The sequence below is a fragment of the Camponotus vicinus genome, unplaced genomic scaffold (assembly GCF_025532165.1).
Source record: "Camponotus vicinus isolate PSW18456_S1 unplaced genomic scaffold, iyCamVici1.0 SCAF_1, whole genome shotgun sequence".
In the NCBI taxonomy this organism is placed as follows: domain Eukaryota; kingdom Metazoa; phylum Arthropoda; class Insecta; order Hymenoptera; family Formicidae; genus Camponotus; species Camponotus vicinus.
In genome coordinates, this window is record NW_028141945.1 from 7,074,140 (window position 1) to 7,099,900 (window position 25,761).

The following is a 25,761-nucleotide window of genomic DNA, read 5'->3' on the forward strand; positions in this document are numbered from 1 at the left end:
ATATCAAAGATTATCTCATTTATTGCAAATGTTTATTATTTACCTAATTCTATTATTTATTTTATTCTATTATTTACAAATAATACTAAATAATATTTCTATTATTTACAAATTTCTATTATTTATCTTTGTAAGTAATACTTAGATTAAAATTTTATTAAATTTTATCTTAAAGTAATTGAGAGAATATATATAGTTTTATCTTTCTAACTTAGAAGTTTAATTTGCAAAAGTTTTTCTTTTTTTAACCGCTCATTCAATAATTATTAATGTATTTACATTTTTTCCGAAGAATCGATTTTAAGTTAGTCAAAGAAGAAAAGAACATAGTTTATCCTATAAAATAGCTTATATACATTGTGCGCTTACGCGCACGCACACACACACACATATGTGTGTATGTATTATTATATTACGTATGATTGCATTATATTAATATTAATATATGTAGAGAAAGTTCATTGACACATGAATTTGGAAAAGAAATGATATTTATGTATATCTTTATCAAAATTAGAATTTATGGATATAAGAATAAATTGTGTGTGTGTGTGTGTGTGTGTGTGTGTGTATATATATATATATATATATATATATATATATAATCTTTTCTGTCTTTATTAAATATCTTATAAATAATTATGCAATACAATAAAATTGAAAATTAGAATAATCAAAACACAGAAAAAGCAAGATTATTAAAAAATAATTCAGTAATAAAATTGGTATAATAATTATATATAATTCTTTCAAATTATAGGTATCAAATACACCACTTCTTGTTTTACACACACACGCACACGCACACACATATACATACGTACATACATACCTACATAAAAATACAATACACAGTGCATGCTGTGTATGTAATATTTATATCATTATTATTATACACAATGATGATGATAGTAATAATAGTAATAATGACAATAATTAGGTAATAAATGATATATTACAACAAAATATGATCTGTCACAAAAGCATAAAGAAAAATATATAGAAAATTTTTTCTCTTCATATACATCCATTTTGCTTCTTTCTCAATATTTTTTTTCTATATAACAACAATTATAACATATATTATACATGTTGAAGGAATGTGATGGCATCTTCGATGAGCACCATTCTGATTAGCGATTTATTTTTTCCGATCAATCTTAATTGTATCTTGAATTATTTCTACAAGAGAAATAAAGAAAAAGAAGATATTGTAGCTCTTTATCTCTCTAAGTGTTACATTTGTAATTTAAAGAACGAATAAATTTATGCATATAATTGATTAGTAAAAAATAAAAATGTTGGTTACTTAATTAACAAAAAGAACAGAGATGCATATATTTTTATATTATATAATATATATTTCTCTTCTTTTTTAGTTTGTTTTTATATATATATATATATATATATTTTACCTAGATTATGTATTATATAATTATATAATTCGTTCTTTAGTTTCATACTTCCTTCCTTGTTAGACCTAAGTAAAAAAAAATTATATTTTTTAATTATGTACAAGAATATAAATAAAGAATGTACAAACTTTTGTAGAGCCCGAGGAGAAAATTATATAACTTCAATATGATTTAATACACACTAACACACACACACATACATACATATAATTATTAAATTATATTTTCGTGGATTATTTAAATAATGAATAATTATAAATCCGGGATTATAATATTGTGCGATGGCACTTTATAAATTACAACGATTTATTGTTAATCTTGTGTTTGTTGTATATATGTGTGTGTTTATTTATATAATATGTATAAACTTTTCGTCTTTCATATTTATATATTTATACATAGAATTTGTTTTGCTAACTTTTTCATTTCCTATGTGGAAAACTAGTCCTATATAACTTTCTATTCTGTATATAACGCAGCAACAATAATAACAATAGACAGGAGAGACTAAGTCTTTTTATATATTTTTGTTTCATCTTGTTTTGGTCCTGATTTTCTTTTTAGTTCATCCACTTGCGACAATTGGGCGCGCCGCAGGCACATGCAATCTTGTGTTGGTCGTCTTCGATATCAAACTTGTAATCGTATGCCAACTGAAAGAAAAAATAAATAAATATAACATATTAAAATAGTAAGTTTGAAATGAGAGATAAAAATAAAAAGATTTTGAGTTAGGTTTTGAAAGAAATTAGTTTTAAAGGACTTTATAGTTACTTCTTCGCCGCGTGAAATTCTGCGCTTGGCAAAAATAATAATCCTGAGATCGCGCTCGACTTCGACAGTTTCAGCGACGCAGTTAGGATTGCAAGAATGATTGATGTACCGAGCAAGACCACCGCACAATGTCGCATCTACCACTCGCTCTTCATCCAATCGAAACATATATATCCCGCGATTCTGCAAACAAATAATATTGAATAAAGAATAAATAGAGAATAAATAGAAAAATACATAAAAATAGGAAATGATGAGTAATACATAATGATAGAATAGAGAAAACAATTTTTATACACATTTTTACATACATGCGTACACGGACATGCATATATACAAAATAGAAAAAAAGATTAGAGAGAGAAAATATTATGTTTTTATAAAATTATTAAAGAGAAATGCCCATGAGAAAAATTAATGTCTTTAAAAAAGAAATTGAATATTTTGTTAATAATGATATATTTTTTTAATAATATATATGCTCAAAATATAATATAATATAATTATATAAGAAAAATATTTTTTTATATATAACAATATTTATATATATATATATATATATATATATATATATATATATATTTATAATATTTATATATAATTATATATAAAACTAATATTTATATATAACATGTAATAAGAGAATTAATAGAGAAATATGAAATTGCGACTAAGTTTCGACTCACTCTAGCCTCGTACTGTTTCTCTCTTGTCTCTGCTAGCTCCGTTCTAATGATTTCCCCGATGTATTCGATCACCATTGTGTGCTTTTCCAGATCTCTTGCCGCGTACAATCCTAAGCCCTGAATTTTTGATCTCGCCAAATAAACATTATTACGCCATTCTTGCTTCATTTTTTTGTACTGCGAACTTTTAGAGTGTACAAATTGCTTGGAATATGGGCAGGAGGCGGTTTCACCGACCGTAGCAGCGGCAGCTACCAATGTCGAAGAAACCCCGCCGCCCATCGCGGCAGCGACACTACATGTTGACAAGCCGAATGGGACTCCGCGCGACGCAAATCCCCCTGTACGCTGCGTGTGCGGACGTTTCCACGGCAGTTGGTTGCGCAAGCGTGCTTCTGTTCGCGCGCTTCCGGTCGGATTAATGGCCAACGGTAATTCCAGCAATGGGTTACGACCGTATTTAAATCTGAAAGGAGAGAAATGCTTCGCTATTATCTCTATCTGTTTAAGAAGATTTATATTTTTCAAATTAATACGAAAGGTCGAAGAGTCTGTATGACAAACTAAAGAATTGGGATACTATAAGAATCTAGGACATCTGAGGGCACATTATCGAGAAATGTCGTAATCAAATCAAGAAAATCTATTATTAACATTTAGACAACAATTGGTAATAAATTTTAAAAAATTCGTAATTAATTTAAAAAAATATTTCAAAGATTTAAAAAAATATATTGTTCCCTGTCAGATCTATTCGTATCTTTTTCACTCTATTTATAATCACTCATATTGTATTGCTCTTCTCAAATTATCTGAAAATCATGTACGCAAAGACTGAAAACATTATATTGCGTATGCACATATCATTTTAAATTGATTGTTCAGAGATTCGATTGTATTTTAAGGCTCTTGAAATCATATTTGAAAACTCGCCTATATTATATCAAATTAAGTTATCATTATATTGTATATTGTCCTCTATATATTAATAAAGAATCAACTTAAAAATTACAATTCTATAGGAAATTAAAATCCAATTATGCGTGATATCGTTCAGCTAATCCAAAAAGGAAGCTCTCACCTGTAATCAGTTAGAGTCTCAATTCCAGGCAAGCTCTCCAATACCCGTACCACTGTTGGCTCTGTCAGACCAAATAGATCTTCTCCCGAAACATATCTCGGAAATAATTGAACAGAATTCGTGCTTCTCCTCAATTCCGCAAGCGGCTCTAAAATTCGGCTCCAAACAGCTCGTGGAGTAGCGTCTCTCAGTTCAACATCCTCCTGAAGAGGTTCCTGGATTAAGACGCGAAATTCTGGACGACCGGAAACATCATGGATCGAACAAACGTAGCGACAACGTTTATTGGGTCTGCGCATACTCCAATAGAAGCGCACAATTTTGTAGCCCACTGGATAAATGTAGTTCGGCGTGTGGAAATTCTGCAGTTGATGAGGAAGTAATTGACCAACGCTAAGGAAGATGAGAGAACCCACGCGAAGTAGATGATTATGCTCAGAATGGTGCATTACTGCGGCAACTTGACGATTTTCATCGCGATTAACGTAGACGCGACGATAGGCAGACAGCGTAATCAGTTCTTTGTCTTTTTCGTTTTTTAGAGTGTGTTGGGGACAATACATGGTCTAGAAAAAAAAAATAAAGGATTCTCATCAAAATTGTATTCTTATATTCTTAAAAAATTGTGTCTTTAATTTTACCGTTTTTTGAAACATTTTTTTCTATATTGCCTACATCTCTCCGGTCGCAATGTATATATGCTCGCGATATATTTGTCATTTGATCACGCATGCATAAAATAATTGTGCGTATGATCAAAAAATATTTTCATAAATATTTGTTTCTTTAAGTTTTAATGGAGATTATTTAGCCTCAAGCAAGTCAAGAATAGAAGTTTTGCCATATAATTGCTTATATTTAGAATGTTGTATAAAAAAGAAAAACAAGTTGAATACACAAACGAAAAAAACAAATGTAAGAAAATTTTATACAGAGAAAATTAAGATATTATAAGAATTTAATTATACTAAAAATACTTTTAAATAATTAAATAATTAAATTTCTCTAATATATCATATAATATTAAATATATTTTAAATAGTACACATGCGCGCGCGCGCGCGCGCACACACACGCACACACACACACACACAAAATTAGTACAATTACATATAAGAACAAATAAATATAAATTTTTCTAATAATTCTGATTACCTTGTCTTTGTAGAAAACGCAGCCATCTTTCATGGCACACATTAGATGATAGCAATTAGTACATCTTGGCTTATAGCACTTGATTGTGCCAGCAGGTTTTTCGCAAACGATACAAATTTGCATGAGATTATTCTGCAGCACATCATCTAGGTGCATAAGTGCACCACTCTGCATTTCATATACTACATTAGACCATAATGCGCAATTGAGATGCACCCATTTGTCCACGTCAAAATTGAGTAGTCGGGCCGGTCCATCGGCTGTTGCATCGCCTTGACTCTGACAGAAAATGCAACGGCGACTGTCTTCAGTTTTTGCAGGTGCTACAGTGACTCCCATACGAAACAATACCTAGAAGAAGATTCGTTCTGTTTTTCGCAATTTTATATTTTAAAATTTAGATGTTTATTTCAAAGTTGTTTGGATATATGGATGTTTAAATATCAAAGATAGAGAGGGCGGAAGGGGGAGGGGAGGGGAGGGGAGGGAGAGAGATGGAGGGGGGAGAGGGAGAGGGAGGGGGAGAGAGAGAGGAGAGAGAGAGAGAGAGAGAGAGAGAGAGAGAGAGAGAGAGAGAGAGAGAGAGAGAGAGAGAGAGAGAGAGAGATATGTATAAATCCATATAAAAACATTTAAATAAGATTAATAAGATATTATCGAATTATTTACACACGCACACATGCGTGCACTCACTCACTCACTCACTCTCTCTCTCTCTCTCTCTCTCTCCCCCTACATAATCATTTAATAATTAAATTATAGTGTTTTACCTCGATAATCTCTCTATCAGTGGGTTTTTTGAACTTGGTACCAGGTTGCATGGTTCCCAGCGACCATGTTTTATATCTCAAACCTTTCCAGATCTTCGCAGGTGGTTGGGGCTCAGTAGCTTCACTAATCTCCTCAGTAATTGAATGTTTTTTCGGCCGTTTTTCCTCATTCTCTGTATTCTCTGTGTTTTCTAGCTTTTCAGTTTTTATCTTAATCTCAGTTGTTGATTCATTAATTTCCATACTTCCGAGTCTTTCTATACGCTGCTGTTGTTGCTTGATCGGAAACTTTTTTAAGCCTTTCAAATCGTCATCTAGCAGTTTTGTTTCCGCTTTATGGCATAGATGATCTACAATTGTCGCCGCCTATAAAGTAATAAAAGAGTTTAATATATAAGTTAAATATATTTATTTATGCTAAATTATATACGTTAAATTTTTATAACATTCTCTTATATATTATTCTTTTTTTAAACATTTTAATTCTAAATTTGTTTAAATATTATTTTCATTAATAAACGTATTAATATTATACATTAAATGGCAGAAATATTGAAAGAATTTTTTAAGATACACTGTATGTGTATGTGTATGAGGGAGATACAAAACATTTTATATATATATATAATGTTTTGTATCTCCCTTTATACAAAACATTATATATATATATACAGGGTGGCCCATTTTAATCCATCCAGTCGAATATCTCGAAAACCAAGCCCGGGAGAGAAAAATGTTTCAGACAAAAGTTGTTTGGTTTCGAGGGGGCCATAAGATGGTACCATTGGTTTGACCTTGAAGAGTCATTTGAAGGTCACGTGAAGGTCACCTCAATTTTTTTAAATGGCACCCCCTATTTTTTATTACATATTCTTGTAGCTTATCTCGATAGCTTTCCAAAACACTATAATTAAGTACCTTTTCGTTAAGTACTTTTTGAGTTATGAGGCTTGAAATAATTTCTTAATTTTACATAAACCGTAAAATATCTTGTAAAATATTCATTTTTCGATTATCTTACCTTAATACTTTTACGTACAAAATAATGAGAGGAATCAATTGGTGTAAAGAAAACACATAGTTGTTTTGAAGAAAAAATATGTAATTTGCAATTAACAATTCCATATTTTTTCTTAAAAACAACTATGTGTTTTGTTTACACCAATTGATTCCTCTCATTATTTTGTATATGAAAGTATTAAGGTAAGATAATCGAAAAATGAATATTTTACAAGATATTTTACGGTTTATGTAAAATTAAGAAATTATTTCAAGCCTCATAACTCAAAAAGTACTTAACGAAAAGGTACTTAATTATAGTGTTTTGGAAAGCTCTCGAGGTCAGCTACAAGAATATGTAATAAAAAATAGGGGGTGCCATTTAAAAAAATTGAGGTGACCTTCACGTGACCTTCAAATGACTCTTCAAGGTCAAACCAATGGTACCGTCTTATGGCCCCCTCGAAACCAAACAACTTTTGTCTGAAACATTTTTCTCTCCCGGGCTTGGTTTTCGAGATATTCGACTGGATGGATTAAAATGGGCCACCTGTATATGTATATATATATGTATATATATATATATGTATATATATATATATATATATATATATATATATATAAAAGATTTATTTCTTGTATGCAAACCTTATCTTGAGTTGGAGGTGTTCGATGAATAAGAGCAAATTGCATATAGCAAGTTGCTGAACAGAAGCAAAGTTCATCACCGGGTTCGGCTTCTTCTTTACTGAAAAACGGCAGATCTGATACTTTCTTTCGGATTAGACTGTTAAGGATCACGACATCGCAATGACGACAAAACTTTGCTGCACCATTCAGGATACTTTGTATATCGACTGGAGCTGGGGAAAATAAATTGATATATTTAAAGATAAATTTTGAGCTGTATGCTCTCTCTTTTATTATTTATTTTATTTATGAGATCCTTTAATTTATTTTTTCTAAGATCTTTTTTCATAATTTAAAATTTTTCTAAGACTTTTTTTCATAATTTACAAATTAGACTCGATATTCTCTCACATAAATTTTATTACTGAACAACTTTTAATAATAAAATTATTCTATTAATTACGTACCACCTTCTTTGCCATCTTTCCCTTTTGTTCTGTACAATCCTAGTTTCTGGCTAGGAGGAGTGGAAGTGCGTTCGACTATTTGATAGCCAGCAGGTGGTGCTATGTTCAAAATATTTGCAAGATCTTTGAGTACACCCATTATATCATCGGCAGCCTGACTATTTAGAGTTAAGGTCACGGTAACGTTTCCGCTTTCTCGTAAAGGCATCGGAGGAGATTTGCCAAGTCTGAAGAAAATAATATAATGTCATAAATAATAATAAATAATAAAACAACACATGTATAATATAGAATAATAATAAAAATAAATAAATATACATACTTGGGCACTCCAAAATTTTCCTTGTCATGTTTAGCTGCATCCTTTGAATATGCAGGCTTCAGTCTGATTGGAATTGGTGAGATTAAAGGTATGACGGGTGATACGCGTTTTAGCCAGTCTGCTTCCTCATCAGATTCTTCCTCAATCAATCGCAATCCAGGAAAATGATGTATAAATTCTGGTATAACACATTCAGGCGAGGATGAACTGACGATGGTATCGGGAGAATCTACATCGCGATTCGTCGCCATAGTCTCCTTCTTATCATCAGCTAAAAGAGCATCTTTAGTTAATATATATAGTGTGAATACTTTATTCTTTCAAATCAGGAAAATATATTTATATATTTTTTAAATTCTATATTAATTAAATTCCATATTATTTTTATATTTTTATATTTCTCCTATTTTTAATCTTATTCTGATTTTCTTTTTATTCTTATTATAAATTTCTTAAAATTGGAACAATTAATATTAAAATTATTTGTAATCTTTTAAAATTACACTTATTATCGAAATATAAATATTTATAATAAAAAACATAGTTTCTCACAATCATCCAATTTCAAGGGCGGAAATTCCTGCTCGTAAAATCCTCTCTGTGTAGTCGAGGGTTGTTGAGGCGATAAGGGACTTAATTCTCCAAAAGGCTGCGTATTATAATGATCGGAAATTCCGGGTAAACTAGCCGATCCGTAATTTCCAATCAAATCACCAATTCTCGCGTTATAATCCTTTTGACTTCCAATCTTGACAAGATCTCCACATCCAAAGATTGGGCATACCCCATAATTACGACCCAGCAGAGGCTCCAGTACCACCATTGGTTGCAGCTGCCGTAATTGCGTCATCAAGTTTTCCACAAAAGTCTCATAATCCTCATCGAGACGTGAAACTTTACGGGAGCGTTTCTTCTGAGGTGCAGTCACAGCATCTTTCCCTTGGCTCTGTTTTCGTTTCTGCTGATACTGTCTTCTCTTTAATTTCTTGAGATCTGAAGGGTATGTAAGGTAAATATAGATGTAGTGAAAATTTTAGTCTTTTATATTAAAAAAAGAAAGTTTTAACTTTTAATTTTAGAAAGTAAGTAAAACAGAGAAGGCTCACTAAATATATATTTAATAAAGAAAGAAGAGTCAAATATAAAATCTAAACTTTTATATACAGGGTGTCCCATTTTAATCGATCACCCCGAATAACTTTTTTAATTTTGATTGTAGAAAAAAACGTTTCAGACAAAAGTTATATGGTTTCAAGGGGGACATGAGACGGTGCCATTAGTTTGATCTTGAAGAGTCAGCTGAAGGTCACCTCCAACTTTTTAAATGGGACACCCTATATGCTTTTGCATATTCTTGTAGCTCATCTCGAGAGCTTTCCAAAACACTATAATTAAGTTAGTTTTCATTAAGTACTTTCCGAGTTATGAAGCTTGAAATAATTTCTTAATTTAAACCATAAAATATCTAATAAAATATTCATTTTTCGATTATCTTACCTTAATACTTTTATGTACAAAATAATGAGAGGAATTAATTGGTGTAAAGAAAACACATAGTTATTTTTAAGAAAAAAAATGTAATTGTTAATTGCAAATTACATTTTTTTTTCGAAACAATTATGTGTTTTCTTTACACCAATTGATTCCTCTCATTATTTTGTACATAAAAGTATTAAGGTAAGATAATCGAAAAATGAATATTTTACAAGCTATTTTACAGTTTATGTAAAATTAAGAAATTATTTCAAGCCTCATAACTCGGAAAGTACTTAATGAAAACTAACTTAATTATAGTGTTTTGGAAAGCTCTCGAAATGAGCTATAAAGAATATGCAAAAGCATATAGGGTCCCATTTAAAAAGTTGGAGGTGACCTTCACGTGACTTTCAGCTGACTCTTCAAGATCAAACTAATGGCACCGTCTCATGTCCCCCTTGAAACCATATAACTTTTGTCTGAAACGTTTTTTTCTACAATCAAAATTAAAAAAGTTATTCGGGGTGATCGATTAAAATGGGACACCCTGTATAGGAATTCTGAGTTAGTCACACAGTTATATAAAAATCTTAGCAAGACTAGTAACTCATACACCAATGTTTCGATTTGTTTTGAAAGTAATATAATTTTTTTTAACTTGCATATATGTATATGTATGTATGTTTTAATTTTATACTGTGCATGTATGTATATGTATGTATGTTTTAATTTTATAATATAACCTTTTTTGAGAAAAATTTCATTCTAGAAACAGTATTAAAAAACTTTCATACACTCGTAATCGATTGTCTTTTAAAAATTTAGATATTAAATGTTACTGTTAGACAAATATAGTAATATTTGTACTTACCAGTTTTATCATCTATCGCGCTGTCTATGAGTTCCTCTTTGGCAGTAAGAAAATCTTTGGTATCAGTTTGCAAATGATTGGTTGGTGTCGTACCAGTAGTGGTTAAAACTTCCTCAAGTCCAAGTTCCTTCTTCACTTCGATCAAAGGCACTATGTTGGAACTCGACGGAGCGATAGAACCTGTAACGGCCTGTGGTCCCGTAATAGTTCCGTGACTGTGAGGCACTTGTTGAACAGATTGTTGATGAACGGAGGAAATCGAAGAAGAAACTTGTTGAGCCACTATTGGCTTTTGTGCGACTTGAATTTGATTTTGAACCTGCTGGATCTGAGATCCAGAAATGTTACTAGAGTTATTAGTTAGTGGTTGAACGTTCTTTGAGGTTACTTCAGAAGTCATCAATGGTTTGCCCAGCAAATTAACTTTTGAAATTGAAACGGCGATACGTTGTTGAGTCTGAGGCTCTTTGTCAATGCCAATCCCTGACTTTCCTTGACCAGAAGGTTCTTGCTGATTTGTAGAAATACCTGGAGACATCCTCGTCGTTGTTATTGTTGAGGAAATTGATTGTTGTTTTGCTGAAGAATTTGTCAAAGAATTTCCCAAAGAGCTTCCCGAAGAAGTAGAAACTGATTTTGTTGCTTGCTGCTTCAAGCTTTCGATGTGTCCTCTTTGTGACGTTATTGGAATCGAGCAAGATAATGGGGGAGAAGATTTAGAAAGTTCTTCTTTGATTGGCGAACTTTGAATCTTCAAATGTGATGCCGAAGACAGGAAAGAAGTTTCGTAAGAACTCGTAAGAACTTGTTGTTTATTTAATGCTGGTTTCGGTGTTGGTGTCTCACCTAGTAACTTGGGATTCAGAGGTGTAGGTGGAACTGGCCGGTCTAGTTGAGCCTCTAATGAAGAAACTTTTGGTAGACTAGGTCCTTGCGATGACCCGGAAGTCGTAGCACTCGCCGTATTTTGCAACAATTGTTTCAATAATACATGTGTTTGGGACTCCTCTAGCTTCAAAATATTAGAATTCTTGCTAGGATCTATTTCCTTCTTCTCTTGTACTTTGGATTCTTCAGGATCCTTTATCAAAGTCGTAGGTTGATTTTCAAGGTCGTTATTTTTATTATCGATAGGTAAAAGGCCAGAAGATTTATACTGACCTTGATTAGAAGTCAAAAGGTGATTTGGAGCTTGTGATAAGGTTGTTTGAAGGATACTAGGAGTAGTAGATATTCCGCTGGAAATCGCTAAAGGTGGTACAACAGTTCTAACACATTGCATTGAATTAGTTACGGTTGAATTGGTATTTGCTTGTACTCGAGTGGATGTGGGGCATCCTGAACTGACCTGGAGAATCTGAAGGTTTTGTGAGCGTTGTATCGAAGTCGATGGTAAAGAAGAATTAAAAGAATTGACGGACTGCGTTGATATTGCGTTACTTCGACCATGACCAGCAACTGTAGACTTTAAAGATGTAGTATCGGCCAGCATGGCATTCAATATAGCATTCGAAGTGATGGAAATTGACGTTGTAATAGTTCTAGTGGTTATTATTGTGGAAATAGTGCTGGAAACACTAGAACCTATTGTAGATTGGATAGCTGTAGCTGTAGTTGTAGCTGAAGAAGTTACTCTGAAAACCTGCTCACCATTACTAATCTTCGCAACTGCAGTAATAATTCCAGATCCGCCAGATTCTTTTATCGTTTCCTTTAGGGTCAGTTCCGAATCTTTAATAAGATTATTGATCGAATTAGGTTGAGAGCGATTTTGATCCGATCTCGGCAAGGTCGAAACAATATTCTGGCCATTATTCGGCGAATTTAAAGTTGACAAGGTGCTAGAAGCAGATAAAACGCTTCCAGACTTGTCTGAAGACACCGTGGTGACTATTCCAGTTTGATTCTGATTGCTTTGCAAGGATGATAGCAATGTTCTTAACTGATGAGATACATTGGCCACGTTGGAAGTCAATTCAGTTGGTTTTGAGAGTGGCGATAAATGAGGAACCGTCGTCGTACTTTTCTGTAATTGCGCCACGGTGCTGACTACTAAAGTGGAAGCTTGACTTGTTATTGAAGGATTTTTCTTCATTTCAGAATTTTGATTTTTTACTTGATTTTTAGTTTCAGTTGAAGAAAGTTGATTGTTTTCTAGATTGTTTTCTTGCTCTACATCGATCAACGAGTCTTGAAGAATATTCAAGGGCAAAGTATCAAGCGGCGTTGGCATCTGATAGATAAGACTCGATTTCAATTCGCCGCTGTTTGCCATTTCCGGCTTCGATGAGATGATGTTGTGCAACATATCTAAAATATCATCGGAAGATTCATCCATCAAAGTTTTTTCTTCATTTAAACAATGCTGAAGAAATGGTTTGGAATTTTCTACTTCGGTACATAGCTCTTCTTGATGATTCTTATCATTAGAAAGAACATTTTTATTATTACTAATCTCTCCAATTTCTTTTTCAGTTTCTTTCGATTTATTATTAATTTTTTGTACGTCAGAACTTGATAAAATCTGTTCCTTATCGTTCTCTACTAATTCAGCGTCGTTCTCCAAGATGTTAACGAGCGATAAATCATCAGTGACAGGTGACATCCTTTTTAGAGTCGTTGGAGTATCATTTTTATTTTCGGGATTTTCTGCAGGATTGTGAATAGCCTCTAGCATGCTCTCTAGTTCATCCGTAGTATTTAGTGGATCGGTCTTCTTTTCTTCAGCAATTAACCCCGAAGAATTGCTCTCGTTTTTTATTTTACCATGTATCACTTCTTCCTTTTTCTCTCCCTTCATTTCTCCTTCCTTATCTTCCATTTGTTTTTCTTTATTTTTTAGAATACTCTCTTTTTTCGATAAATCCGGAATCGACATTTTCGGAGTCAATAGTGTAACGGATGTTGGTTGTACACTTAGTAATAATTTTGTAGGATTGTTCTGAGACTCGGTTTTATTCATCGGTAAATTGGAAGAAGTTACTGAAGGCTTCCCTGAAGATAATATTTTCGGCGTTTCCCTGGTAGAAAATACACCAAATTTCAGATCTAATTTACTCTGCTGAGGTTTGGAGACTATAGGCGTTTGACTAAGTTTTGCGGCAATCTTCGCGTCCGCCACGATGCTTGCCATGGTCGATGATAATGTGAAGCTTTTCTTGCTAAAGCAGCTTGAGGAAGCCTCATGTGAATCAAATTGATCTATGATTTTCGCTTCTGTCACAATTGGGCGAATTGAGATTTGATTCAGTTGAGAATCGGAACTAATAGAAGCTAGAATCGTATTCGAATTTGTAGAAATCATAGGATTTGTTAAAGAAATTGCTGAATTTGACATCGTTATAGTATTAACACTTGTTTGATGCATGGTTGAAGATAAAATTTTATTGTAAGAAGCTTTATCTGAAAAAACAAAGTTCGTGGGGCTCTTATTTTGCTTCAACTTGTTTTGTTCATCTATCGAGCTTTCATTAGTTACATTCTCCTTGGAAACATCAATTTGTATGTTGGATTCAATTTTCTCAGTGTCTTCGTCGCCTGATCCTTTAGAGAGATTATCTTCGGGAGATTTTGTCGTAGGGTCAATGATAACTACTTCAGATTCATTTACTAAAGATACCATAAGCTCTTGATCAAGAGATTGATCCAAATAAGAACTCGGAGAAGGATTTACTCTGAGTTCCTCTTGATCAGGAGAATCTGGAGTATCAGTAACAGCGACTAGCTTCTTTCCAGCTTGCAAAGTCCTCACTATATCAAGCCTAAGACCCTTTTTGTTTCTTAAATGAGACGGAATTAGGTCTTCATCACTCAAGATCGGCTCTTCCGATTGTGATTCAGGATTTTCAATTTCTAGGATTTGCACTAGATCGTGACCTTGACCAGCATCATTCACTAAAGCATGACAAAGTGAATCATTGCTATCGGCAGATAGATCCACCACCATTCCAGGTTCAAAGAGAACATATTCTTCTTGCATATCTCCTTCTAGACTTCCTGAAATAACATCAACTAACTCCGAGTCACCAAACTGCTCAATGACAGTGATATCATCGCTATCCCGCTGAGCTGCGGAACTCAGAGTTACCTCGGTATTTACTATAGTTTTATCGTCATCATAATCTGTCGTATCTGGAAGCTGTTCCAATTTTACTTCAGGACTTTCCAAAGATTCATTATCTAAAGTTGAAGAGATTAAAGAAGAATTTTGAGCAGTCGGTTTCACTTCCAAGGTCGTTGGCGAAGCCTGTGGTGGAGTATGCGAGTCATCGTCGAAGTCATTGTAATCGGCGCATACTAATGAGCCGATTCTGGCGGTTTTTCGATTCACAGAAGTGTTTGTTTTCTCTTCTGTGAGCTGTTCTCTTTTCATCTGAGATATGTCTAACATCTCTTTGTTGTTTTTGCTGCTTTCTGCTTTACTCGACCACATCGGCGATCCACCTCTTAAACCTAATTTAAAATACCCAAATCTTCCAAAATTGGAAAATTTATTCATTAACTTTGCGGGGCTATTGTGATTTTTGCTACTATTAGTAGTATTTTCTAATGAAAGACTTTGCTGATCACCTGGTGAACCTCCTTTCAACCCTAATTTAAAATATCCAGACTTTCCATAATTAGGAAAAGGAATTGGATTTAAAGGATTATTGGAGTTTCCTCCACCTCTAGCAGAATTTTCTGTTAAAGAAGATGAATCTTGAAGGATTTGCAGAGAAGTTTGATCATTTGAAACTGTAGTTAAATTAGTACTTTGTTGAACAAAATTATGAGGTGTATGGGGTGTTCTTGGCGTTCCAGGATTTTCTACGCTTTGTGGTCTATCTGGCATAGCCGGACTACTTCCGGTAGATTGTCTTCGTTGCATCTGCATAGGAGATCCGGCTATCATAGGACTTCTAGGCATCATAGGTGAACTAGGTGGTTGATTTGTTGCCGAAGAATGATGATGACCGTGAAGCATTGGCGAAATCCTGTTTAAGGGACTGGGAGGCTGCGAAATCGGATTCAACTGCTGCTGAAGCATTGGAGATCCCATTGTTACTTGCTGTACCATAGGTGAACTTGGAGGTTGGCCATAACCTTGTTGAAGTTGTTGATGAAGCTGTGGACTTGGAGAACTAGCTGGTTGAGACACCATTGGTGAATTGGGTGGCTTTTGTTGTTGCTGCTGTTGCATCTGTAAAAACTGCTGTCGTTGCTGTTGCTGAAGAATATGTTGTCGTTGTTGAACCATTTGAAGCGATCTTTGACCGATAGAATTCTGTCCTTCTTGAGGAATATTTTGAGAAACATTTTCATGTTGCTGTTGTTGCAAAAGCTGTTGACGTTGTTGCTGAGTTATTTGAAGCGATCTTTGAGCGATAGAAGTCTGTCCTTCTTGAGAAATAGCTTCATGTTGCTGTTGATGAAGAACTTGTGGTCGTTGTTGAGCCAATTGTAATGATCTTTGCGCAACAGAATTTTGTCCCTCTTGAGATGTAATCTGAGAAACACTTTCATGTTGTTGTTGAATAATTTGTTGCCGTTGCTGAACCATTTGCAGCGATCTCTGAGTAATAGTACTTTGTCCATCTTGAGAAACATCTTCATGTTGTTGCTGAAGAATTTGTTGCTGTTGTTGGAGGGTTTGTTGTCGTTGTTGCGCCATTTGCAAATTTCTTTGAGCAACAACACTCTGTCCCTCTTGAGAAATGCTTTCATGTTGTTGAAGGACTTGTTGACGTTGTTGTGTCATTTGTAATGTTCTTTGAACAACGTTCTGTCCATCTTGAGAAATGCTCTGTGCAATTCCTTCATGCTGCTGTTGTTGAAAAATTTGTCGTTGTTGCACTATTTGCAAATTCCTTTGAACGGCAACATTTTGTATATCCTGCGAAGTATCTTCCTGTTGCTGCTGTTGAAGAATTTGCTGTCGCTGCCGAGCTATTTGCAACGTTCTTTGCCCGATAGCGGTTTGTCCTTCCGGAGAAATACCCTGAGGAATTATTTCATGTTGCTGAATTATTTGTTGTTGCTGAAGAATTTGCTGCCGTTGCTGCGGCAAATGTAAATTTCTTTGAGTAACAGCAGTCTGCCCTTCTTGAGAAATATCATTCTGTTGCTGTTGTTGCTGAAGAACTTGTCGTTGCTGTTGTTGTGGGACCATTTGCAACGATCTTTGATTAATAGAATTCTGTCCTTCCTGAACAACACCTTCAGTTTGCTGAAGAATTTGCTGTCTTTGCTGAGTCATTTGTATCGATCTTTGAGCAATAATATTCTGTGTATCATGAGAGATACCTTCTTGTTGCTGCTGAATAATTTGTTGCCGAGCCATTTGTAAATTTCTTTGAGCAACAACATTCTGTCCTTCTTGAGAAACAACATCATTTGTTTGCTGCTGTTGTTGAAGGATCTGCCTCTGTTGAGCTATCTGTAAATTTCTTTGAGCGACAATATTTTGTCCGTCTTGAGAAATATCATTCTGTTGTTGTTGCTGAAGAATTTGTTGTCGAGAAACACTTTCAAGTTGCTGTTGTTGAGTAAAAACTTGTTGCCGTTGCAATGACCCTCGCGCAATGACACTTTGTCCCTGATCCTGAGCAATGCTTTCGTGTTGAATAATTTGTTGCCTCTGCAACAATTGTTGATGCTGCTGACTCAGCAATTGTTGCTGTCCTGGTTGAGGACTGTAAACAATGCTCCCTCTTCTCTGTGTCTCTGGTGGCCTGACAAATCTCTGAGCTAAATTATGAACTTTCACACTTTGATCAGCTATTATTTGCTGTTGATTTCGTGTCTCTGACGTAAAGGCACCAGGCGAAGTTGCTAATCTTCCGCCTATAATGGCTCTATGTTGTGGTGATGTCATCCGCGTAGTATTAGGATTGCATAAACCCGGAGAAGGCATTGGTCCAGGGCTAAAAGGACTTTCGTCACCTTGAGAATGAGGAGTGCCAATTCTTGGCGACTGTTGCTGGACATTATGAGGTGACATTGTCCCTAGATTTGTTGACTGAGAATTACCTGGACTATGCTGAAGCAGCGGTGTACCTGGACTGTGTTGAATAATTGACGGAGTTGCCGGTGAATGTTGAATCATGTTAGGACCAGGGCTTTGAGAAATTAAGGCTGCTGGAGAATGCATCGGAGAATGTTGAGAAGGTGACATAAGCGGAGAACAGGGTTCATTTGGTTGGGAATGAACCTGTCGTTGCTGTTGTTTGCTTTGATATTCTTGGATTAGCATGTTATGTTGACGGCCTTGTTTACGCGAAGCATCCAAATGTTTCTGTAAAATAGTTTGTTCACTGGTAACTCGTTGCAATTCGGCAGCGTCCGTTTCTGGTAGCTCACCACCAGATTTTCGAAGTACGCGTTGCCTGCCATTGAGAGACTGGAAAAAGGGGAAACGAAAATTTACATACAGCAGTTCAGTATTTTACATGCAATAAAAATTTAGGAGTAAATAACTTAAAAGATTCAAGTCACATTAAAGCTTATTATAAAGAAATTTTTTTTGTATATTTATAATTTATTTAATTTATAATTGTATAATTACTTAAAATGTTTTTCATTTAATTTAAGTATATATTTAGTGTTTAATTTTAATATACAGATTAACTTAATTTCATTTACCTTTCTTACTTTGCGGAGTTTTTGAATTTCTCCTTCATAATAATGTAATTGTTGTTTTAATACTTGATCTTGATGATTAAGCCATTGTTCATATTGCAACTGCATCTGTCGATCTTGTTCGTTAACTATATTTTCTGGTGGAGTTGGCGGTGCTGGTATCTGAGGAATGTTGAACGTAGCTACCCTCGCTAAATTATTAATAATGTAGTTTTAAAATAGATTAAGAATAATTATCTGAATAAAAATATGTGTACCGAATATATTATAATTTATTTAAGTAAGAGAATAAATCTCATGTGTGTTTATGACAATCCTCTTATAAATATTAAAGAGAAACAAGCAAGCAATATATCAATTATCTCTCAAATTTTTAGATAAAATAATATTTGTTTTATTCAAATAAAATTTATATTACCAAGGATAAAATATAACATTTTAACAAACTTGAATAAATTCATAATAAATTAATTTTATATAATAAATATATATATATAGATATATATTATAGATATATATTAAATATATATATATAGATAAATATTAAATTAACACAATATAATGTGCTTGTATAATTCATTTTTTCTTACTTTTATTTTTTTATTATTAATAATTAATAGTGATAAAAAAATAGATAATATTATAGAAAATTACTAACGTTCAGGCGGGGTCTGTGTAGCGATCGGTTGTCTCGCTCCCACTTGCGCCACTGTCAACTTTGCCGTTCCATCAGCAGCCATACCACTCTGCCAATTGGTATCAGATGTGGAAGAAACTTGCCTCGCTACGCAAGGCGGCCTGATCACCGGCACTATATTCTGAGGCGGTGAGGTAGTACCCAAAACATCAGCTCTGAGCCTTTCGAAATCACTGTCACTCAAAAGACTACTTCCGGTGGTATTTTCAGTTTGTTGTTGTTGTTGTTGTTGTTGTTGCTGCTGCTGCTGCTGCTGTTGCTGTTTTTCTTGCTCTCGTTTCTCCTGTTCCAGTAACTCTTCTAGCAACAATGGCTGCTCCTGTGAACACGACTGCTGACAGTCAAAGTCGATTTCGGATATAAGGGATGCTACTTTGGAATTCAGAATTTAAAATTGTAATTGCAATAAAATAGAATATCGAACTAGTATAGTCAGATAAGATTTTATATATATATATATATATATATATATATATATATATATATGTATGTATATAATGCAAGAAAAAATATACATGGATGAAATGTAATTTCGTGTTGGATTATACAAATTCGGATTTATAGATGTGATAATACTTTTAAGAGAGTAAAATTTTTATTTATTTTCTATTATATCTAAAAAACAAAGAAAAAAATGTATGATTTAATTAATAATACATACAAATGTGTGCATATGTACACACACACACACGTATATACAAGATGCTTCAGAAATAGTTGGCCTAACTTTAAGAGCATATTCCACTCATTGTAAGGATGAAAAAGCCATATAAACATGAGTTCGGAAACGCTTCATTACCAAGATATAAACATTTTCTATTTACTTTACTTACAGACTTTAACAACAATTGAACGTCCGACGTAATACGTACAATGTAAATAGAAAATGTTTATAACTTGGAAAGGAAGCGTTTCCGAACCCATGTTTATATGACTTTTTTCATCCTTACTAATGAGTGGAATATTCTCTTAAAGTTTGGCCAACTATTTCTGAAGCACCCTGTGTATACAGGGTGTCCGATTCCTGAGTGACCAAACGAAAAGTAGTGGTAGATTGGATCAAATTGAGAAGAAAAGTTCTCTACTATTTTGCAAAATTCGCAATAATTATTAAGAAATAAGCAAAAATGTTTCGGCGCATGAGAAGCGGTAGATCGCTCGCAGTGTCCGATTCCTGAGTGACCAAACGAAACGTGGTGGTAGATTGGGTCAAACTGGAAAGACAAGTCCTCTACCATTTTGCAAAATTCGCAATAATTATTAAGTTATAGGCAAAAATGTCTCAGCGCATGAGAAGCGATCTGTCTACCGCTTCTTATACTCTGAGACATTTCTGCCTATAACTTAATAATTATTGCAAATTTTGCAATATGGTAGAAGAATTTTCTTTTCAGTTTGACCCAATCTATCATCACTTTTCGTTTGATCACTTAATAATCACACAAGCGGTTTACCGCTTCTCATGTACCGAGACATTTTTGCTTATTTTTTAATAATTATTGCGAATTTTGCAAAATGGTAGAGGACTTTTCTTCTCAGTTTGACCCAATCTACTACTACTTTTCGTTTGGTCACTCAGGAATCGGACACCCTATGTATACAGGGCGATCCTGAAAAACGTTATGTCTTTAAAATGACGTATTCCTGACACCATTCTAAGACAATTTTTCCTTTACCAAAATTTGATTTGAAGCGTAGTTTTTGAATTATGAGCAAAAATAGTTAGTAAATCACGCGTCGGGTACAGAAGGCAGGCAGGAGCGGCGCGGCGTGCCGCGAGCGCGGGCGCAGCTGACCGCCCGACGGGTGATTATCACCGCATGAGTCGCTAACTATTTTATCTTATAACATAAAATTATGCTTTAAATAAAATTTTGGTAAAGAAGAAAATGTCTTAGAATTACGTCAGAAATACGTGTTCCTTAAAATAACGTTATTTTAATAATGAAAAATTCCGGATCGCCGGCCGTCCGACGTTGCAATCAGCTGATTGCTACACGCGATGTGTGTATGGCGGAGTGTGTGCGTAAGAGAGAGAGAGAGAAAGAGAGAGAGAGGGAGGGTAGGAGGGACAGACATTCATACACACGCACGCACTTTTTTTCTCGCTCTCTTTCTCTCTTTTACGCAACACTCATACACTCTCTCATTCAGTCTCTCACTCACACTCTCTCGGTCACTCACTCACTCACTCACCTGCTTACTCACTTGCTCACTCACCTTGTAGCAGCGTAGCGAATCTTCATGCTATGTATTGTTGTTATCTGCTGCACGGTTATGATTGCTAGAGATGCGCGACACATCGAAATTTTTTCGATTATTAGTCTCACACTCGATTGACACAATACAGATTACACGATAACGAGTTTACTGTTTATTCACTCACTATTGATTTATCGATACCAAAAATTACTTTCAAAGAAACGCGAATGCAAACAGCACATGACTCGACGCGAAGCGACGGACCGCGGAGACTGCGCGACCACAAGAGTTATGTTGCCAGAAACGCGACACGCGACATCTAACAAACGACTTGCGCGTGGCGCGTGATTGACGCGAGATAAGACGAACGATCAGCTAAGAATTAAAATTACATTATTCTTGCGATTGACTTAAATCTTCGCATCGTGAATGCAATAATTTCGAAAACGTAATAACGTACAACACATGCTTTTTAAAATAATAATTATTTATTATAATTAGAAATAGTTATTATTTATAATAAATAATTAATTTTTTAAGTATGTCATTATACGTGTCATGTTTTCTACCGCATTCGCAATGCGAAGGTTTTAGCCGATCGTTCGTCTTATCTCGCGTCAATCACGCGCCACGCGCAAGTCGTTCGTTAGATGTCGCGTGTCGTGTTTCTGGCAACATAACTCTTGTGGTCGCGCAGTCTCCGCGGTCCGTCGCTTCGCATCGAGTCATGTGCTGTTTGCATTCGCGTTTCTGTGAAAGTAATTTTTAGTATCGATAAATCAATAGTGAGTGAATAAACAGTAAACTCGTTATCGTGTAATCTGTATTGTGTCAATCGAGTGTGAGACTAATAATCGAAAAAATTTCGATGTGTCGCGCATCTCTAGCAATCATAATCGTGCAGCAGATAACAACAATACATAGCATGAAGATTCGCTACGCTGCTACAAGGTGAGTGAGCAAGTGAGTAAGCAGGTGAGTGAGTGAGTGAGTGACCGAGAGAGTGTGAGTGAGAGACTGAATGAGAGAGTGTATGAGTGTTGCGTAAAAGAGAGAAAGAGAGCGAGAAAAAAAGTGCGTGCGTGTGTATGAATGTCTGTCCCTCCTACCCTCCCTCTCTCTCTCTTTCTCTCTCTCTCTCTTACGCACACACTCCGCCATACACACATCGCGTGTAGCAATCAGCTGATTGCAACGTCGGACGGCCGGCGATCCGGAATTTTTCATTATTAAAATAACGTTATTTTAAGGAACACGTATTTCTGACGTAATTCTAAGACATTTTCTTCTTTACCAAAATTTTATTTAAAGCATAATTTTATGTTATAAGATAAAATAGTTAGCGACTCATGCGGTGATAATCACCCGTCGGGCGGTCAGCTGCGCCCGCGCTCGCGGCACGCCGCGCCGCTCCTGCCTGCCTTCTGTACCCGACGCGTGATTTACTAACTATTTTTGCTCATAATTCAAAAACTACGCTTCAAATCAAATTTTGGTAAAGGAAAAATTGTCTTAGAATGGTGTCAGGAATACGTCATTTTAAAGACATAACGTTTTTCAGGATCGCCCTGTATATATATATATATATATATATATATATATATGTGTGTGTGTATATAAGTATAACAAAAAGGTCGGGATACCAGATTATCTCGAAAAATATGAGTTCCATAAAAAAATGTTTCAGATAAAAGTTGTAGAGCTTGAAATGATCTATTTACTGATCTTATCAGTTTGATCTTAGACAGTCGTTTGAAGGTCATATGAAGGTTACCTTTAATTTTTTAAACGGAACCCCCTATTTTTTATTACTTATTCTTATAGCGTATCTCGAGAGCTTTCCAAAACACTAATAAAGTTTTTTTTCATCGAGTACTTTTCGAGTTATGAGACTTGAAATAATTTCTTAATTTAAACCATAAAATATCTAATAAAATATTCATTTTTCGATTATCTTACCTTAATACTTTTATGCACAAAATAATGTGAGGAATCAATTGATGTAAAGAAAAAACATAGTTGTTTTTTTTAAAAAAGGTAATTATTAATTGCAAATTACATATCTTTTCTTCGAAACAATTATGTGTTTTCTTTACACTAATTGATTCCTCTCATTATTTTGTACATAAAAGTATTAAGGTAAGATAATCGAAAAATGAATATTTTACAAGATATTTTACGGTTTATGTAAAATTAAGAAATGATTTCAAGCCTTATAACTCAAAAAGTACTTAAGGGAAAAATATTTTATTATAGTGTTTTGGAAAGCCCTCGAGATAAGCTACAAGATTATGCAATAAAAAATAGGGGATTCCATTTAAGAAATTGACGGTGACCTTCACGTGACCTTGACAACACTCTTCAAGGTCATACTTATATCGCCATATAATGCGTTACTTGAAACCTTACAATTGTTGTCTGAAATATTTTTGTCTGCCGCGCTCAGTTTTTGAGATATTCGGCTGATACGGGTGGTCTGCGACACCCTGTATATACAGGGTGAGCCATTTTAATTAACGCACGCAATTATTTCGGAAACAAAGCATTTTAGAGAAAAATGTTTCAGACAAAAGTTGTTTGGTTTCGAGGGGGCCATAAGATGGTATCATTGGTTTGACCTTGAAGAGTTATTTGAAGGTCACATGAAGGTCACCTTCAATTTCTTAAATGGAACCTACTATTTGTCATTGCATATTCTTGTAGCTTATCTCGATAGCTTTCCAAAACACTATAATTAAGTACCTTTTCGTTAAGTACTTTTTGAGTTATGAGGCTTGAAATAATTTCTTAATTTTACATAAACCGTAAAATATCTTGTAAAATATTCATTTTTCGATTATCTTACCTTAATACTTTTACGTACAAAATAATGAGAGGAATCAACTGGTGTAAAAAAAACACATAGTTGTTTTGAAGAAAAAATATGTAATTTGCAATTAACAATTCCATATTTTTTCTTAAAAACAACTATGTGTTTTCTTTACACCAATTGATTCCTCTCATTATTTTGTACATAAAAGTATTAAGGTAAGATAATCGAAAAATGAATATTTTACTAGATATTTTACGGTTTATGTAAAATTAAGAAATTATTTCAAGCCTCATAACTCAAAAAGTACTTAACAAAAAAGTACTTAATTATAGTGTTTTGGAAAGCTCTCGAGATAAGCTACAAGAATATGCAATGACAAATAGTAGGTTCCATTTAAAAAATTGAAGGTGACCTTCATGTGACCTTCAAATAACTCTTCAAGGTCAAACCAATGATACCATCTTATGGCCCCCTCGAAACCATAAAACTTTTGTCTGAAACATTTTTCTCTAAAATGCTTTGTTTCCGAAATAATTGCGTGCGTTAATTAAAATGGCTCACCCTGTATATTCGCTTACGCATGTTCGCAGATGCATGCAGAATGCTTTTAATACATTTAATGAAATATATAATCATAAAAGAAGCGTTATTCTCTGAACCATATTACTTTGAAATGAAATAAAAAAAAATAATTAAGCAAAATTTGATAAAACGCATTCTTTTATTTAATATTAATAAAATTAATATCATACAATATTCATGCAAACATATTTAAAAATGCATTAAAATTCATAAAAAATAAATATAAATAAGGGCATAAAAAGTGCAGGTATTAATATTTCGTTTTTGCTTTTGAAACACAATAATAAAACTTTAATCTATAATATAAAATTTTTTTTTTCAATTAATATTATATTATATAACAAAATATTTAATATTTAAATAATTCTTGTTTGAGACTTAATACATGCTGGCTATTAAAAAATTGTAACATTATATATATATATATATATATATATATATATATATATATATATACACGTATAATATTGGAATTTTAATGACTAGTGATATATCATGTGTCTTATACAGGGTTTGCCAAAAGTGTGGAAACCCCTTAATATTTCGAAAAATACGCATTTTAAAAAAAAATGTTTCATACAAAAGTTATAGGGTTTTATGTGGCGCATTACACAGCAACATTATTATGACCTCGAATAGCGTTGTCAAAGTTATGTGAAGGTCACCTCCAACTTTTTAAATGGGACACCCTATATGCTTTTGCATATTCTTGTAGCTTATCTCGAGAGCTTTCCAAAACACTATAATTAAGTTAGTTTTCATTAAGTATTTTCCGAGTTATGAGGCTTGAAATCATTTCTTAATTTTACATAAACCGTAAAATATCTAGTAAAATATTCATTTTTCGATTATCTTACCTTAATACTTTTATGTACAAAATAATGAGAGGAATCAATTGGTGTAAAGAAAAAACATAGTTGTTTTTTAAAAAAAAATATGTAATTGTTAATTGCAAATTACATATTTTTTCTTAGAAACAACTATGTTTTTTCTTTACACCAATTGATTCCTCTCATTATTCTGTACATAAAAGTATTAAGGTAAGATAATCGAAAAATGAATATTTTACTAGATATTTTACGGTTTATGTAAAATTAAGAAATGATTTCAAGCCTCATAACTCGGAAAGTACTTAATGAAAACTAACTTAATTATAGTGTTTTGGAAAGCTCTCAAGATAAGCTACAAGAATATGCAAAAGCATA

The 25,761-nt window shown here is 33.7% G+C and overlaps 1 protein-coding gene across 6 annotated transcripts in view; it reads right to left on the reverse strand.

The window, feature by feature from the left end:
- Positions 1–722: 722 nt before the first annotated feature.
- Positions 723–25,761, reverse strand: part of LOC145970694 (uncharacterized) — a 52,039-nt gene continuing 27,000 nt past the window's right edge. For 2 of the 6 annotated variants that reach the window (XM_083097612.1, XM_083097589.1), the window contains 13 exons: positions 18,922–19,279; positions 18,267–18,454; positions 10,647–18,024; positions 8,852–9,292; positions 8,300–8,570; positions 7,978–8,204; positions 7,529–7,743; positions 5,882–6,247; positions 5,112–5,462; positions 3,957–4,522; positions 2,876–3,341; positions 2,190–2,372; positions 723–2,068 (listed from right to left, as the gene is read on the reverse strand). In XM_083097612.1, the coding sequence (XP_082953738.1) occupies positions 1,976–2,068; positions 2,190–2,372; positions 2,876–3,341; positions 3,957–4,522; positions 5,112–5,462; positions 5,882–6,247; positions 7,529–7,743; positions 7,978–8,204; positions 8,300–8,570; positions 8,852–9,292; positions 10,647–18,024; positions 18,267–18,454; positions 18,922–19,279 (11,103 nt within the window). In that variant the 3' untranslated portion in view covers positions 723–1,975. Of the gene's footprint in view, positions 2,069–2,189; positions 2,373–2,875; positions 3,342–3,956; positions 4,523–5,111; positions 5,463–5,881; positions 6,248–7,528; positions 7,744–7,977; positions 8,205–8,299; positions 8,571–8,851; positions 9,293–10,646; positions 18,025–18,266; positions 18,455–18,921; positions 19,295–25,761 lie in introns of all 6 variants that reach the window. The other 4 variants (XM_083097608.1, XM_083097584.1, XM_083097598.1 and 1 more) reach the window with 2 other exon arrangements.